This window comes from Giraffa tippelskirchi, chromosome 9 (assembly GCF_054371585.1).
Source record: "Giraffa tippelskirchi isolate mGirTip1 chromosome 9, T2T-mGirTip1v1.2.pri, whole genome shotgun sequence".
NCBI classification, from domain to species: Eukaryota; Metazoa; Chordata; class Mammalia; order Artiodactyla; family Giraffidae; genus Giraffa; species Giraffa tippelskirchi.
In genome coordinates, this window is record NC_137283.1 from 33526910 (window position 1) to 33545175 (window position 18266).

General features: G+C 44.6%; 1 protein-coding gene across 6 annotated transcripts in view; it reads left to right on the top strand.

Annotated features, from left to right (window-relative positions):
- The window catches only part of LRIG1 (leucine rich repeats and immunoglobulin like domains 1), a 539770-nt gene that overhangs the window by 409045 nt on the left and 112459 nt on the right, over nt 1-18266 (top strand). For 4 of the 6 annotated variants that reach the window (XM_081528428.1, XM_081528430.1, XM_081528429.1 and 1 more), the window contains exon 1: nt 16528-17377. The exons of the other annotated variants lie outside the window; for them this stretch is intronic. In XM_081528428.1, the coding sequence (XP_081384554.1) occupies nt 17157-17377 (221 nt within the window). In that variant the 5' untranslated portion in view covers nt 16528-17156. Of the gene's footprint in view, nt 1-16527; nt 17378-18266 lie in introns of those variants that run through there. 6 annotated transcript variants of the gene reach the window in all.

Below are 18266 nucleotides of genomic sequence, written 5' to 3' on the forward strand. Positions count from 1 at the left end.
CCTGGGAAAATAAAACATGTCCTGATGCCCAGCTCCATGTCAAGAGGTTCTGATTTGACTGGTGCACTGAGGTTCACCAGCAAATATCCAATCAGATTTGAGCTTCCCCTCACAAGGGCAAGAGCAAAGAGCCATGTTTGGAGGAGGAGATGTTCTTGGGAAGAGAGTGCCCAGAAGTCTGAAAATCAAGGCCAGGCCAGAAACCCCTGTCAACATGTGAACTTGCCTTGCTTCCTGCGGCTCTGTGTAACAGTCACACGAACAGCTATGAGGAGTTTGACCTTGGTAAAAGTTTCGTCTTCCAGTTTCCTTCAGATATCTCCAGGCCATCATTACGTTTTCCCAGCCTAGTGCAGGCGGTGGCAATGGTGGCGGTGGTTTTGGGGGTGGGGGTGGGGGTGGAATAAGGGACGAAGGAAAGCTGTCTTGTTCCTCCTGCTCTTCTCCACGAATGCTCACGCAGAGAAGCAGCATCCCCCTGATGGGGCTGAAGCCTAGTGGGAGAAAAGACTTTGCAACCTGAGAGGCTGTGTCAGACTTCCTGAGCTGCAGAGTTAAAACATATCACCTCTTTTTCCCATTCCCGAGGAAAGTGACTGCTACAGTTGGGGTGAAGGGGTAATGCTTAAGCGATGAACATAGCCCAGGGTTTGGCCCATGGTGGCCCATGAATGTTTGTTGAAGGAATGGAGAGAAAGAGAGAAAGAGAATATGGGGGGAATCAGTGACTGTCTTTACTGCCTTTCTGCCCTTTGAGGCAGTTCTTACTCTTCTTCCTCCCTCCCCATGAGCAAACCGGGGGTCTGTATGGGAACTGGGTCCACTAAACTTTGTTTTCCATGAGCTGCTGGGCTTTCCAGCAAGTTCACAAGTCGCCAGTGTGGTTTCATACAAAGGCTTCACTCACATATATTAATTTGCCCGTAACACACAGGAAGACACCAGCAAGATTTTATAGTGTGTGGAGGGTTTTTTGAACCAGGAACCAGATTCCCAGTTTCCCTTGCACCTACTCTTTTCCCTTTGAAGTCAACAGGAGCCCTGCTCAGGGTGTCTAGAGAGAAACAAGGATCTGGTCTAAGTGAATTGTTAGGAAAATGCATTAAAGTGCTAGAGTAAGATTATGTTACCCAGAGAAAATACACTTTGGCCAACAGAAACTGCAATCAGAGCCATCTGAAGGGGGTCCTGTGGTCAGAGAAAAGAAGAAAACCTATTTTAAAAATTCAATTAAATGTGTTCAGTTGCCTCAAAGGAAATAAAGGCCCATTGTCTTTTATGTGTTTAAAATATGAATCGCCAATTAATGATATTGGCAAATTGCTCTACAATTAAAAACATAGTAATGTTGTTTAAGGCTATTAGAATAATTGTCATATGTTAATTATGGGTTGATGGATTTTGCCAGCAACTACCTTTTCAGTTTGAGCTTTTCTGAACAGAATCCAAATCCATAAAGACATTGATATAATAAAAATGGTCTTCCTTGTTGGCGTGCCTGCCATATTTTCAGTCTCTTTTAAGGTATGTAATTATTTTTAATTAGGTCTCCAGAAGAAACTTTCTTAATACATGCTTTCTTGCTGCTGCTGCGCTGTGCTCAGTCATGTTTGACTCCGTGCGACCCCATGGACTGCAGCCCGCCAGGCTCCTCTGTCCATGGGATTCCCCAGGTAAGAATACTGGAGTGAGTTGCCATTTCCTCCTCCAGAGGATCTTCCCAGCCCATGGATTGAACCCTCTTCTCCTGCATTGGCAGGTGGATTCTTTACCACTGAGCCACTTGGGAAGCCCATATGCTTTACTAGGTCATCCTTAACCTCGTAATTAATATGAGGGGAGAGAGGTATAGAAGGAATTGAAGATGAGGTAAACCTTGGTTTAGATATTAACTAGCTGGGTACTTTGGGCAGATTGCTTAGCTTTTCTGAATCTCAAAGTTAAAAAACGGAAAATATATAACTTACAGGGTTTCTGGAGCTTTGTATAGGATAATATTTATATATCCCCTTGTATTGTGCCTGGTGCTCACCAGATGCTCAAAAAAAGTAGTTATCGTTTTTCTAGAAATAGTGGTGAAAGTAACTCAAGTTGGCATGTCCTGTCAATCATTTCATTACAGTAAAATCCTTGCAGTTACTGTTCTCACAACTAGGACTGTCGTGTGTAAACATTCAGATTATGCCCTGCACAATGTCTGGGGTAGTCATTGACATTGATGTTTATGTGAATAGTGCTCTATTGTGCAGGGAGTTGTGCAGTGTGCAACTTTCACAACTGTACATGGGTGCTCTACTTGTAATCAGATCCTAATTTTAAGTCCTTTTTAATCTTTGGCCTTTATATAAACATGTCCTGTTTTTCTTCACTAGACCTTCCCCTAGCTGGACTTTTTTTCAGCAGTTTTTGTCAGAAGTTAATGGATTTCTATCTATAGGCCTAATCTGGCCTGCAGCCTGTATGTGTAAATACAGTTTTATTGAACTATAGTAATACTTATTCATTTATGCATCATATACAGCTACTTTTGAGCTGCAATGACCCAGTAGACTATTTGCAAGAAGGACTCTATGGCTGACAAAGTATTGCTCTCTTGCCCTTTACTAGGAAAGTTTGTTGACCTCTGGTATTGATGACTGTCTAGCCAAATTATGTTTATCATGATTCCAGGGAAAGTTAATGGTTGATGCTTGTTTGTTTGTTTGTTTGTTTCTCTCTCACACCTCTTACATTTCTTAGTCAGGAGGTGGGGTAGATGTTTTTCTTGATCCTAGTTGCCACTTCCAGACCATTCATTCTCCTTCCTTTCTCCCCCAAATCCCTACAGCTCTGAAACTCATGATTTTAGATTCTCCCATACCCTTCCTTGATTCCTTCTTGATTCCAGCTTGTGCTTCATCCAACCCGGCATTTTGCATGATGCAATCTGCACATAAGTTAAATAAGCAGGATGACAATATACAGCCTTAATGTACTCCTTTGCCAATTTTAAACCAGTCCGTTGTTCCATGTCCAGTTCAACTGTTGCTTCTTGACCTGCATACAGATTTCTCAGGAGGCAGGTCAGGTGGTCTGGTATTCCCATCTCTTGAAGAATTTTCCACAGTTTGTTGTGATCTACATAGTCAAAGGCTTTGGTGTAGTCAGTAAAGCAGAAATAGATGTTTTTCTGGAATTCTTTTTGCTGTTTTCTATGATTCATTGGATGTTGACAATTTGATCTCTGGCTCCTCTGCCTTTTCTAAATCCAGCTTGAACATCTGGAAGTTCTTGGCTCATGTACTGTTGAATCCTAGCTTGGAGAATTTTGAGTATTACTTTGCTAGTGTGTGAGATGAGTGCAATTGTGCGGTAGTTTGAACAATCTTTGGCATTGCCTTTCTTTGGGATTGAAATGAAAACTGACCTTTTCCAGTCCTGTGGCCACTGCTGAGTTTTCCAAATTTGCTGGCATATTGAGTGCAGCACTTTCACAGCATCATCTCTTGGGATTTGAAATAGCCCAACTGAAATTCCGTCACCTCCACTAGCTTTGTTCGTAGTGATGCTTCCTAAGGCCAACTTGACTTCACATTCCAGGATGTCTGGCTCTAGGTGAGTGATCTCACCGTCGTGGTTATCTGGGTCATGAGATCCTTTTAATATAGTTCTTCTGTGTATTCTTGCCACCTTTTCTTAATATCTTCTGCTTCTGTTAGGTCCATACCATTTCTGTCCTTGATTGTGCTTATCTTTACATGAATTGTTCACTTGGTATCTCTAATTTTCTTGAAGAGATCTCTAGTCTTTCCCATTCTATTGTTTTTCTCTATTTCTTTGCACAGATCACTGAGGAAGGCTTTCTTATCTCTCCTTGCTATTCTCTGGAACTCTGCATTCAGATGGATATATCTTTCCTTTTCTCCTTTGCTTTCACTTCTCTTCTTTTCACAGCTATTTGTAAGGCCCTCTCAGACAACCATTTTGCCTTTTTGCATTTCTTTTTCTTTGGGATGCTTCCCATTATAATTTTTGGTAATTTTCATACTGTTTTCATAAATGGTATTTCCATTATCCTGGCCTCTTAGGTCTTGAATTAGATCACCTCCAGTGATTTTGCTTTTATTCAACATTCAACAAGGAGAAGACAATGGCACCCCACTCCAGTACTCTTGCCTGGAAAATCCCATGGATGAAGGAGCCTGGTAGGCTACGGTCCATGGGGTTGCTAAGAGTCAGACACGACTGAGCGACTTCACTTTCACTTTTCCCTTTCATGCACTGGAGAAGGAAATGGCAACCCACTCCAATATTCTTGCCTGGAGAATCCCAGGGACGGCAGAGCCTGGTGGGCTGCCGTCTATGGGGTCGCACAGAGTCAGACACGACTGAAGCGACTTAGACTTAGACAACAAGATCTGCTGGAGTGCCAGACCTCCCTCTTCCATACTCTCTCAATTGCTGACTGCCATGGTCCCCAGCCTAGTATTCAACAACTTGAGTGCCCAGTCAGGCCTCCTGGCTCATTCCCTGTAGCTCTCAAATTCAAGAAATCCCAAACCCTGGGACTTATTGCACTGATGCCACACCACCTTTCTCACTGCCTCTCACCCCTGTCTGTCTTCACGTCCCTTACTGCCTGGCTTACACGTCATGGCCTTTTGTTCTAATTACTGTTTAGCGTATAATCTCAAGTTCCCCTGCCCCTTCACTGCTTTGTAAGGGTCTTCCAGCAAAGCTTGAGTTCTGATGATGTCCAGTACTGGACCCAGCTGCAGCTAAGCCCAGGAATTTGACTAAAGAGATACATACAGCCATGCCCACTTTCGTCCATGCCCTCTAACCTCAAGTAGACATGTATGTTCCCTGATCATTTTACTCCATGTCTCTCATTTCCATTCTCATAGATGATTTTTTCATACCTTCTCATGGCTCACTGAGCCTCTGACCCCTCTACCTGTATTCTCTTTCTCAGTGATCTTGCCTCCTATTTCACTAAGGCAGAGAAGCTCCTAGAATAGAATATCCACAGATTCCCACCGCCAGAGCTATTTGCTTCTTTGCCATTTAGTCTGCTTTTCAGCTTATTTAAGGCTCCGTGGTCCTGGGTAAGACCATCCTCTCCATTTGTCCACGAGACTCCATCACCTCTTGCCTATTCAAAAATATCTGAATTCTTGAATTCAATTCTCCACATTTCTTTCCTTCCCTTAGTACATTATTGGTTCTTCCCATTTTGTACAAGAATATTTCCATCATTACAAGTATCTTGTTATTCCTCCCATCTTTTGACTCCATTTCCCTCTTTTGACCACCCCATTTCTTTTTTTAATTGATTTATTTTTAATTGAAGGATAATTGCTTTATAATATTGTGTTGGTTTCTGCCATACATCAACATGAATCAGTCACAGGTATGCATATGTCCCCTCACGCTTGAACTTCCCTCCCACCTCCCATCCCATCCCCCCCCATCCCATCCCTTTAGGTTGTCAGAGCACCAGGTTTGAGTTCCCTCCATCATACAGAAAATTCCCATTGGCTATCTATTTTATATATGGTAATGTGTATATTTTCACACTACTCTCTCAATTTGGCCCACCCTCCCCTTCCCCCACTGTGTCCACAAGTCTGTTCACTAGCCCCGTGTATAGGTTCATCAGTACCATCTTTCCATATCCATATATATGCGTTTATATGCAATATTTGTTTTTCTCTTTCTGACTTACTTCACTCTGTATCATAGACTCTAGGTTCATTCACCTCACTAGAACTGACTCTAATGTGTTCTTTTTAATGGCTGAGTAATACTCCATTGTATATGTATACCACAACTTCTTTATCCATTCATCTGTCAATAGACATCTAGGTTGCTTCCATGTCTTAGCTGTTGTTAATAGTGCTGCAGTGAACACTGGGGTACATCTGTCTCTTTCAATTATGGTTTCCTCAGAGTATATGCCCAGTAGTGGGATTGTTGGGTCCTGTGGTAGTTTTATTCCTAGTTGGCTTTCTTTTTTTTCAAACTTTAAACCTTTTACTTTGTATTGGGGTATAGCCGATTAGTGTTGTGGTAGTTTTAGGTGAACAGCAAAGGGTCTCAGCCATACATATACATGTATCCATTCTCCCCCAAACTCCTCTCCCATCCAGGCTGGCACATAACATTGAGTAGAGTTCTATGTGCAATACAATAGGTCTTTGTTGGTTATCCATTTTGAACATAACTGTGTGTACATGACCTTCCCAAACTCCTTAACTATCCCTTTCCCCCAGCAACCATAAGTTTGATTTCTAAGTCTGTGAGTCTCTTTCTGTTTTATAAGTAAGGTCATTTGTATCATTTCTTTTTAGATTCCACATGTAAGGGATGTCATGCAATATTTCTCTTTCTCTAACTTGCTTCACTCTCTAGGTCCATCCATGTTACCGCAAATGGCTTTATTTCATTCTTTTTAATATCTGAGTAATACTCCATTGTACATATGTACCACATCTTTTTTATCTGTTCTTCTGTAGATGGTCATTTAGATTGCTTCCATGTCTTGCCTGTTGTTATCAGTGCTGCAGTGAACGTTGGGGTGCATGCATCCTTCCAGATCATGTTTTTATCCAGATATATACCCCAGAGTTGGATTACAGGGTCATATGGTAGTTCTGTTTCTGGTTTTTTAAGTAATCTCTATACTGTCTTCCATAGTGGCTGTATCAATTTACATTCCCACCAACAGTCCAAGGGAATTCCTTTTCTCTACACTCTCTCCAGCACTTGTTATCTATAGATTTTTTGATGATGGCCATTCTAACCCATGTGAGGTGATACCCCATTTCTGTTTTGATTTGCATTTCTCTAACAATGATCATTGTTAAGCATCTTCTCATGTGCTTATTAGCCATTTGTATGTCTTCTTTGGAGAAATGTCTGTTCAGCTGTTCTGCTCATTTTTTGATTGGGCTATTTGTTTTCCTGATGTTGAGCTGTATGAGCTGCTTATATATTCTGGAGATTAATCCTTTGTCAGTTGTTTCATGTACAATTATTCTCTCCCTTTCTGAGTGTTGTCTTTTCATCTTGTTTATTGGTTCCTTTGCTGTGCAGAAGCTTTTATGTTGAATTAAGTCTCATTTGTTTATTTTTGTTTTTATTTCCATTACTCTAGGAAGTGTGACTACCCCATATCTCTGTTCCCCTTTGTAGGACAACTCCTCAAAACTGTTATCCATCCTCATGGTGTCTAATTTTTACCTTCAGTTCACTTTTTAACATTCTTATCATGCTTTTGTTACCTTTACTTCACCCGAAGAGCTCTTGCCAAGGTGACAGATGAAATCTGTATTGCTAAATCAACGGTCAGTTTGTAGTTCTCACTTTGACCTTATGAAAGAATTTGACATGGTTGACTGTTCTTCCACTTAGCTTCCAGAACACCATGTTCTCATCATATCTCAGTCATGGAAAAGAACAATCTAAAAGACCCTGAGGTGCATTTGGAGTGATTGTATGGAATGCAAAAGGAGACTCCTTTTGTAGAAGCCTCACCCTTGTAAAATGGATGCTTTATCTGAGACGACAGGGCTCCCTTGTTCCTGTGGTTCCCCAGTGGCTAAAAGGGCAGTGGGGCTGGAGGGATGGGGGTGGGGAGAAGGGTGAGCTCTTTTGAGTTGAGTCCTTAGGAGCTTGAGATCTCGGCCAGGTTACCTGTAATTCCTCAGCCTCAGTTTTTGTATCAGTAAAGTGTAGATGGAAATACCTGCTACATAGTCTTATTGTTAAAAATAAATGAATTTGTATTAGAGAAAGCTTGGGGTTCTAATTACAAACCCAAATGCCTGCCAGGATGGACAGAAAGGAAATAAAAATTAGGACAGTCAGCAGATGGCTAGCCCTTAAAGGTAGGTCATATTTAGATTTTGAAAATAAACACACCAGGTCAAATAGAGCATACCTGAAGGCCAAGTTTGGCCCACATTTTTCATGGGCTGTGACTGAGACATGGTGGATATTCGGTTAATATCTGACTCCCTTTCTTTCAGAAACTCACTTTGATCAGTCAGTCATTCAGTCACCCTACTATGTGTCACACTCGTGACATTCATTCAACACCTGTGTCCTCAGCCCCCACTGTGCCAGGCACTGTGCAAGGTCAAGTGGCGGGCCCTTCTCTCGGGCTCTATTTCTCCTATTAGAGAGATTAACTGACAAATTGGAAAAATAATAGCTGTGAAAGAACTGTGAAAAAGTGTTATGAAGACAAAGGGATGTGGTTAACAAGAAAAAAAAAGTGGAAGAGGAGCTGGGAATCTCCTGTAATAAAAAGGAAGTATATGAGAGTGATGGCTAAGTTCTGGAGTCTTGAGTTTCTGGAGCTTGAGTTCTGGAGTCTAATTTCCTACCTCTGTGACCTTAGGCAAATTTCTTATTCTTCCTATGTGTCAGTATTCTACAGGCAGGCCTCAATTCATTGAATTTCACTTCAGTGCACTTCACAGATACTGTGTTTTTTTACAAATTGAAGGTTTGTGGTAACCCTGTGTCAAGCAAGTCTGTTGGCACCATTTTTCCAACAGCATTTGCCTGCTTCATGTCTCTGTTGTCACATTTTGGTAATTCTCACTGTATGTCAACCTTTTTCATGACTATTATATTAATATTTGTTATGTGCTCTGTGATCAGTGACCTTTGATGTTAGTACTACGACTCGCTAAAGTCTCAGATGATGGTTAGTGTTTTTTAGTAATAGTGTGTTAGATTATAGTACAGGTAAGGATCCTTTTTCTTTTTCTTTTCCATGATGGTCTATCGGTTTATCACAGGATTTTGAATATAGTTCTCTGTGCTATATAGTAGGACCTTGCTGTTTATCCATTCTGTATATAATAGTTTGCATCTGCTAATCCCAAACTCCCAATCCATTCCCTGCCTCCTTCTGGCAACCCCAAGTCTGTTCTCTAAAACAACACTTCTGTATGCACTCGGAAACCAGAACCTCACATGACTTGCTTTACTGAGCTGGTCAGTAGTTGAACCCATATAATCTCTGAGGTATGCCTGTATGTTACAAAATGAAGATGATAATAGTCCCTATCTCATGGGACTGTTGAGAAGGTTAAGTGAGTTAATGCGTTTAAAGCAGTCAGATCATTCACTGGTATAGTTGGTTCTCAGGTAGATCAGCTGGCTATATGGCAGGCACAGGGATCTAGATGTGAATTTGGAAACTAGGGTTTTAATAAGGTGACCAACTTACCCTGATTCACTCAGAACTTTCCCTGTCTTAGTGCTGAAAGTCATGTGCCCTGAGAAACCCCTCAGTTCTGGGCAGAAGTAGATGGTTGGTCACCCTAAGTCTGCTTTCAGCCACTGACGAGCTGTGTGACATCTCTGTAAAATGAGGAGTTCAGACTAGACAGGTAGTTCTCAAACTTCATCATGTATGAAAATCTGCTGTTAAAACGTGGGATGCCGAGCCCCACCCCCAGAGTTTCTGATCCAATAGGTGTGAGGTGGAGCCTGACCCACAGTCATGAAGGTCCATTTGTCTTCCAACAGTGTATGATTCTGTGACTGCTTCCTGTGACCTGCTCATGTTCTGTATGAGAAAATGAGGTTCAGGTACAGAAAACCATGTCAGTCAGTCACGTATTCATTCAGCACTACTTCTTGGACACCTGCTGTTTGTCAGGTAGTGTTCTGGTTGCTAGAGATCTAGCAGTCCACAGAACCACAAGCAGGGGACTCAGCTCTCTACCCTGCACTGCCCTGCCTCTCCCGATTGTCATGCACAGGGAAGACTCTGAGGTGATGAGAACTGGAGAAGAGGGTAAGATAACACACGGAAGCAGTAAGCCCTGCCTTACAGACCTTAAAGGCAAGTATACAACCGCCTGGTTAGGGAGAGGGGTAAGAAAGTCTGTGCTCAGGAGTTACAACCCCTCATTGCCTACTGAACACCCACACCCAGACTTCCTATCTCAATGTCAAGGACTTGTATGGCCAAGACTCTCTCTCTCTCTCTCTTTTTTTTAGATTTAAGCCTTAGCTGAATTTTTGAGAAAGAATAGGACTTCCACAGTGTCATCCTTTCAAATATTTTATTTTGCTGCCTGCTACATGGGAGGAGCTACCTTTTATAAATAAGCAGATATTCTGCATTTCTCTCACACAAAGTTCCAAGTGAGGAGGAAGAGAGCTCGTTTTGTGCCCTGATGAAGAGCCAGAATATTTATTACCCAGTAAGTTTTGTTCAACCTCTTAAGTCAGTCAGCACGTTTCATTCAATCAAAGGCCCTGACAAACACACCAGGAAGGTCAAGTGATAACACTCATTTTTTGGACACTCCTAATGACAGGTTTATTTGATTAGATTTAATCCCCCGCCCTCCCCCCGTCTACTCATATGTTATTGCATGTCCTCTCATCCACATTTGTTGTTTCAGATATCTACTGCTGCATAACCCATCATCCCAAAACTTAGTGGCTTAAAGGAAGGCCTGTTTTTATTGGTTCCCATTTTGTGGGTCAGGAATTTGGGCCAAGTTCGTTGGGGATGGCATATCTCTGCTCATGTGGTGCTGGCACACACGTGTTAGAACTGGCACAGTGTCACTTCCACTACGTTCTGTTGGTCAAAGCAAGTCACAGGACCAATCCAGATTCAAAGAGGGAGAGAAAATGTACTCCACATCTTGATGGAAGAAATTATCGGTGGCCATTTTTGCAGGCGATTAACCTATATCCTTGCCTTCTCTGAATCTTAGTTAATGCACCTCAAAGAAGAAAAAATAGTGTTGTTGTTGTTGTTGTTTTGTGGTGAGGAGTCTGGTGACAAGACAAAGTCTTTGTAGATATCTTAATCCAAGAAGAGTGTCAGAACTCCCTCAGGGAAATGAGGATATTTAAATGATTACCTAAAGAATGTAGCTCATGGAGAAGAGTGACAGTGCAAAGCATATATGTATATGTCTGGCTATATACATTTACGATAAATTTGAAGTGTGTCAAAAACCCAAGCGTCCTTTTGGAAACAAATACAACAGGCCATAAAATTCTCAAATGCTTCTTATTAGCCTGAATGCATCTCAAAGAAAAAGGAGAATTGAATGGCACGAGAGGATTTGACCAAAATCTCATGGGCAGCAGATGTTTTGAATGTTCTTCCGTTAAGGGGCAATAATGCCAACCACATGCCTGCCTATATTTTGGAAATTATTTTATTGACAGCTTGTGAAAATATGGAAAATATAAACATATACACGTAAGCATATGAAAATGCATAAAGTATGGTCTGTCCTCGTGCCAGTGATGGGAGAGACAGAGGAGGTTCATATATGAGATGTGTAAGGTGACCTGGTACTTCTTAAACTTTGCATGTGCAAACGAGTCATTTGGGGGCCTTGTTTCAAAGCAGACTCTGATCCATTGGGTCTGGGTGGGAGCTGAGATTGGAGTTTCTGACAAGCTCAGGTGCTTTTATGCTGCTGGTTCACAGAACAGAAGAGCAATCTTATATCAGATGGTGGATGGAAGGGGTTGCTGATACGCTTCCCTGTTCACGGGGCAGCAAGGGTCAGGTAGCAAATGTTGCCTCTGTGCCTACCACGTGCCTGACAGTGGGCTTGGACTCGGGCTCTGAACTTAATGAGCTGCTGGTCTAGGAGGAATGATTAACACAAAAAATAATTGCAATAGCGACTGCTGAGGGAGTGGCGGGTTAACTGTGATTCTGATGAGTTATCTGTCAATTAGCAGAGGCTTTGATTCCTGAACCGCTAACAAGGATGTGGCTTGGGTTAGTTGATTGACTAGAGTCTTGGAGTCTTCATCTATAGAATGATCTTTCCAGTGCCTACCTCACAGAATTCTTAGGTGTCTTCAGTGAAGTTAAGCCATAATGCGACATAATGCCTGGTGCATAGTAACCGGTCAGTAATGATTAACCTTTATTACTATACAAATCCTGCCATGTATGGTGGGGGGAAAGACCAATATATTTATCTGTAAAATATTTTGCTTATTAATCAGAGAAAATTCAGGAAAGTGATTCACCACTGTGGAAGAGGAGAGAAATTTCATCCATTCTCACAGGATCCTTGAAAAACAAGCAAAATGAGCATCTCTTAAGACATTTTCTGAATATAAAGCGTATGTGATGATGGTTGCAATAAAACTTGGATTTAAGGTTCTATTTTTTCTTGACTCTGTGGGACCTTGACATGTCCTTTAACCTCAGCTTTCTCATCTATAAAGTGGAAACAATAACAATTGTTATATTTGAAGTTTATGAGGCTCAAATGTCATAATGGATCTTTGGTGTCCTCACAGCCAGTTTGAATCTTGGCCTTGTCACTTATTAGCTTGTGTGACCTTGACCATTTTTCTTAACTTCTACCGCACTCAAAAAGTACCAAAAGTACTCTGCCAAGGGACAGACACAGAATAAGTGCTCTGTAAATGACAGCTGTTGTTATGATGTGACCTTCCTTTGAAAAATATAAGGTATATGATTTCATGAAGATTTTTATTATAACATGATAAATGTGCTGTTCTTTATATACATTGAGGTGTTGCTTTTGAGTTTCTGGCAGTAAAGCATAAACTTTGATTTCCCTCCCCCTTCCTCTGTCATGTATGGTTGCAAGTGACAATTGGAAAGGCAGCAGATTGGTGGTGAGAGTTATGGCCTCTGTGATGATGTAATTAGCCATCTCTTCATCATTGGAGCAGACAGGCTGCGTCTTACACTGATACTCACACCAGAATCTCAAAATTTTGAAATGCTGCTAGCTTTCATAAAGCTTGTCCTTAGTCTTTCAGTGAACCGGTGAAAATGGCAGATCCATGAGGCAAGGACAAACATGCAGGGTCTAGTCTGTGTTAGAAGGTGGACTCCAGTGGTTTGGGGCCCCTGGTGGGTGCTGCTCTGCAGGAGCGGAATGCACTTCAGGCATCACAGCCTGGCACCCTTTGGGGCATTAACGAATATTTCAGTAGCCAGAGAATATACAATAAAGTATACATCTCCGCACTTCCACCAAGGGAAAAATTGGGATGGGACAGAGAGATCTCCAAATTGTCTCTTCTTATATTCCATCCCTTGACTTCCTGTCACCTTCTCTGCCTGTCTCATTGACACAGTTATTGCAAGGAAGGAATTAATGAGTACACAGCTTTATTTTTCTTGGAAGAGAGATACAAAACAGGCTCAAAGCAGGGCTGTCATCACCCTGCAAGTCTTCAGGGGTTTTATAGGTAATTATTAACCCTTTGTGGCCTGCCTAGGGGGAAAAACCCTCTGTGCTACTACTAAGCAACTACTAAGATATTCCATCTACAGTATGTACCTGCACGCTCAATTTTTCTCAGACTTAAAATTCAGTAATACCTTAAAAATAAGCCTTCTATGTATATAGGCCCAAATGGTTGACAAAGTCCCCCAGGTCCTATATCAGAACAGATCCTTCCCTAACTGTCTTAGCACTGGGTCAGAAGTACCATTCTTTTTGTTTTCCATTTGAGAAAAGTGAGGCTTAAAGGAAATGACTGGGTGAAGGTTTCATGGGTAACAGGTCTTGGCTAGAATCCAGGTCTTCTGAATACAGCCCTGGTGCTCTTTGAATGTACTGAACATAGTGTAAAATCTCTTCTCACAGTCAGAAAGCACGTCTGAATCTCAACATTCTTTAAAACCATCAATTATCACCACCTAGAACTGTCATAACTGCCTCAATTCAGTCTCCTGGAATTTGTGTTTTCTTTAAAAAAAAAAAAAATCCATGTGATCAATCTGTTTTCTTCTTATTTTGTTATTTGCTTCTCTCCTGCTTGGTGATTTCAAGCTATTTAGATTTGGGGTTTGTCTCTTTCCGTGGGTTTAGGGTGATTAACTGCTACAGCTGCTGTATTTCAGAGAATCCTGCAGAGATTTGGGATGGGACGGGGGATTTGAGTCCATGCTGGTCCTAGCGTTTGGTCCCTGGTGGATTAAAACGAAGTGGAAAGCCTAAAAATCCCTGAATGACCTCCTTCAAGGAGTAACTTTAAAATTGAGGAGATGGCAGTGGAGGAAAATGAAGACCCACAATGCCCAAATCAGCTGTTGCTCCCTAGTTGACCACTGTTTGCTTTTTTGTAAGCAGTGACATAGACTCCCTTAGAAACTTGCCCTTGTTGTTATTCGGGTCTTTGTGATTTTAAGTTGTGGCTACAGATGAATTCTCCCCTGAGCTCTCCAAGCCCACACTCTCCTTTCAGTCACAGGCAGGTTGCTAGTATATGGGCAAACTTCCATACATGGTATGGGGAGCAGACATGACTTCATGCTCTGCTGTAGACAAGGGGAACTGCCAAGGCTCAGGCGCCCAGTGCCTGCAAGTGTTCCTGGGTTTTGGAATCCTTCTCTCTGGCTTCATGGTAACCAGACCACAGGGGCTGCTTTAGACTTGTGAGCACATCCTTACCTTGCCAGTTCTCAGGTCCAACCTTCCTACCCTCCAAGGAAGCATCTCACAGGTGCACCCACAAATACCAATTGTGGAACAAACAACAAACGTGAAAGGTAATTTTAGGTCAGCCTCTCAAGGGGTTCAATGAGTTCAGTTTGTTTCTGCTGCATTTGTTGTTTCATTTGAGGTGGGGCAAGGCAGGTCTGATAGCTTTCTTTAAGGAAGTACTCCATGGGTATTCTGCATTAAATTACTATTTTGTGTTCTTTGGTCATGAAAAGTTTCAGAAACCTTGACATAGAGGACTACACCAATTCGGGGTCCTTTAAATTCCATCTTTCTGCTTATTAATGTTATTTTACTGAAAGGCATTATAACAAAGAGGTATATTTCTTCTTGTCCAGGTGGATGGTGTATGTTTAATATGGGTCACAAATGAAACATAAAAGCTGGTTAAGGCCTTGGTAGAATAGGTCAGGTACAGCCTTTTTCTGACAGTGTTCCTTGGGAATCATATTTGGATTAATTTTCACACATATTTGTGCTTTGCTTTGGGCATTACTATTGAGATCTTGCAGAGAGGGAAGGAGAAAGAGAGAAACAGGGAGGAGGGAATAGAGGAAGGAAGGAAAACATGAGGGACCAGTAGTTGATAGCATAGTGAATCAGTAGAAGTTGGAGGAGGATAAAGAGGGAAAGGAGGGAACAAAAAGAAAGGAAACCAGCCACCACGTGACTACCAAGCCCAAACCCAGTTTTGGTTAAAGAAAAGAAGTTTTCTCCACTGAGGAAAATTTTAACATCTCAATTAAAGCAACGCCTTAGAATGTATCAAAAATGAAGCAATGCTTAATTTTTTTTTTCTTTCTAAGGAACATCTTTCCTTTTGGTAACACAGAAGTCAGATTTCAGTTGCTGGAGCAAATGTTTTTCAACAGACATGACTCACTCAATTTTCCTGACAATGTGTGCAGTTATGTTAGAAACTTGCATACTCTTGGGAAGGGACAGGAGACACCAGCAAACCAAAACTCCAATAGGAGCAGCTATATCTTGATGTGCTAATCTTGTAACTTTGTCCTCTGTGTGAGTGTGTGAGTGTGTGTGTGTGCGCGCGCGCGTGCGCGCGCGCCCCCCTGAGCGGAGTGCCTGCCTTAATGTTTGGGCTGTCGTTAACACTTGGCTACTACGCTCGGACCAGTAGGAGCCAAAGTTAGTAACTTTGTAAGAATTATTATTTCTCTTTTTATTCTGTCTCTTAGGAGTTCTTGATGCATAGCTTCTTGAAAACTGGCTTTAAAAGGCTGTGATTTAAACAAACAAAGCAACCCCTTTATATCGAAGGCTGGAGTGTTTCCAGGATAACCCTTCAGCTCACCAGGGCAGAGGTGGGGATGGAGGTGGGACTGCGTACACCTTTCAGATTCGGTTTCTGCATGCATTACACTTTCATTTTGGTAATCAAGGACATACTGCTAGATTTAAGGGGTCAGGAACAAGTCAGGAGCCAAAAAGAGCTCCCGGTTGTGAGAGAGGAAGGCGGTCAACCCTAATAAAATAACTAAAGATGCCCCCAGCAGTAGATTAGTGAAGTTTTAAATCTGCATACATCTGGAAAATGGGTGTAAAAGTCGCCGGCCCTGTTTGCAGTCTGGGAAGGAGGGAGCAAACTTTGAGGCCAGAACGCTCCAAAGTGGGCGCATTACCCACTTTGCCAAAGTTTTCTCCTCCCATTCACCCATAGGGCATACTTGTATTCCACCTCTCCCCATTGCGCATCCCCCTCCTCCATCAGTCAGTAAGTCCCCTTTAAGAGTCAGAGGCCGTCTCTCCCTTTCTCCTCCCAGTCCCCGCCCTTCACACCTTGGGTGGGAAAAGAGACTGGGGTGGGGTGGCCGGAGAGGCGGGAGGGGCGGGATCATGGTGAACGCTCCAATGGGCGCCCAAACTGGCCGCTGTGGTCCCCGGCAGCCAATGAACAGCAGGCGGGGGCGGGGCGGGGCGCTGTTGCAAAGCGTCCAACGTGGGCCGGCAGGAGGCCGCGGGCGGCTGAGCCCAGGGGGTGTGTGAGGGCGAGCGGCCGGGGGCGGGGCTTCGGGACCGGCCCGGGCTGGGTCGCGGGGGAGCGAGCGGCGAGAGGCTGATTGTTCGGCCGTGAGGTCTGCGGGGTTCTAACTAAGCGGAGGAGCGTGCGGAGTCCGGAACTGCGCTCGCGCGCTCTGCCTCAGGCGCTGGGACAGCTAGGCGCACCGGGCCCTTGGAACACTGCGGGGGTGGCCGCGTCGTCCAGCCAGGAGTCTGCAGCTGGACGCTTGGAGCCGCGAGGAATATGCCTACGGGCGCAGAGCTTCTGCTGTGAGCCTGAGCGCCTTGCTCGCAGCGGCGGCGGCACTTGGTGTGTGCTGGGACTCCGAAGCCCGGCCAGGAGCGTGGCGGGGGAACGAGGAGCGTCAGCCAAGCACCGTTTGCTGAGCTCCGTGGGGTTCGCAGCGAGCACGGACGGGTCGGCCCGGATGGGCGCGGGGTTCGCGGCCCCCTCCGGGCTCTGCGGAGTAGCCCAGGCACCGGGGGCCCGCTGAGCGCCAGAGTCGCTACCGCAAAGAGAACTTGTGCTGGCAGCCATGCCCCGGCACTGAGCGTGGTGCGGAGCGGAGCTCCCGCAGGCCCGCCCGTGCCTGCGGTCGCCCCGGACTTCGCAGCCCCAGCACAGGGAGTTCGCTGCGCGCTCCAGACAAGATGGCGCGGCCGGCCCGCGGAGCGCTCGGGGCCCCGCGCCGCTCGCCTTGTCTTCTCCTCCTCTGGCTGCTGCTGCTGCTTCAGCTGGAGCCCGCATCGGCCACAGCCGGCCCGCGGACGCCCTGCGCCGCCGCCTGCACTTGCGCTGGGGACTCTCTGGACTGCGGCGGGCGCGGGTTGGAGGCGCTGCCAGGGGACCTGCCCGCCTGGACGCGGAGCCTGTAAGTACCGACCTTTACGTGCTCTTCGCGCCCCGGGGCGCTGTCACTTGCGGACGGGGCGGCTGGGGTGCTTCTCCGAAAAGGGGCTACGCATTGAGTTGCGTGTGTGTCAAGTTTGAATGAGCTGCAAAACTGTTAGTGTGGGATTGTAGTGGTGACATAGTCCTTGGGGATCCGGAGGAGACTGCGTGCGAGGAAGTCTGGATGGGAAAAGTGTGAGTCTCGTGAGTGTGTGGAGGTGCATGAGCGTGGGTCTTTGGGGTCTTAAGGCGGGAAGTGCACCTCGTGGGGGGAAGGGTGAGATCGAACGTGGGTCTTTGGGGTCTGAAGGTGAGCGAATGTGAGTCTTGAGGTTCTGGAGAAGAAAAAGTGTCGTGGGGGTCTGGAGGTGAGTGAGCGTGGCTCGTGAGGGCTATCTGGGAGTTGGTGAGTGGGTGGGAATGTGGAGGTAAGAGAGTGTGAGTGAAGAGCCTGGAGGTGAGGGTGTATGTGTGGGTGGAGAGCGGGAAACATCTGGAGGGAGAGAGTGTGAGGAAGTCTGTCTGGGGGTCCGCGAGTGTTTCTCCTTTTCCCTCTCCTGTAATCCACCTCTCTCGTCTGAGCTGCTCGGCCTTCCAGTGGGTTATGAATGAAGGTGACTTTTGGCTCCAGTCTTCCACGTACATCATTTATTAGTGAGAGTGTGTGTAGCCGCCTCCTCATCCACCAGACTGGTGGCCTGACTTGGACCTGGCCCCTCAAAGAAGTCTGGAGGACTCCCCGAGTTGAGTTAGGGGACTCTCAGTTCCTGGAGATCTGTGACTGCTGAAGGTTGGTCCTTTCCCCCCTGGTTGGCATCTTAGGGAACTGTGTTCCAGATCCTTCCTGTCTTCTCCCTAGGGGACTCCTA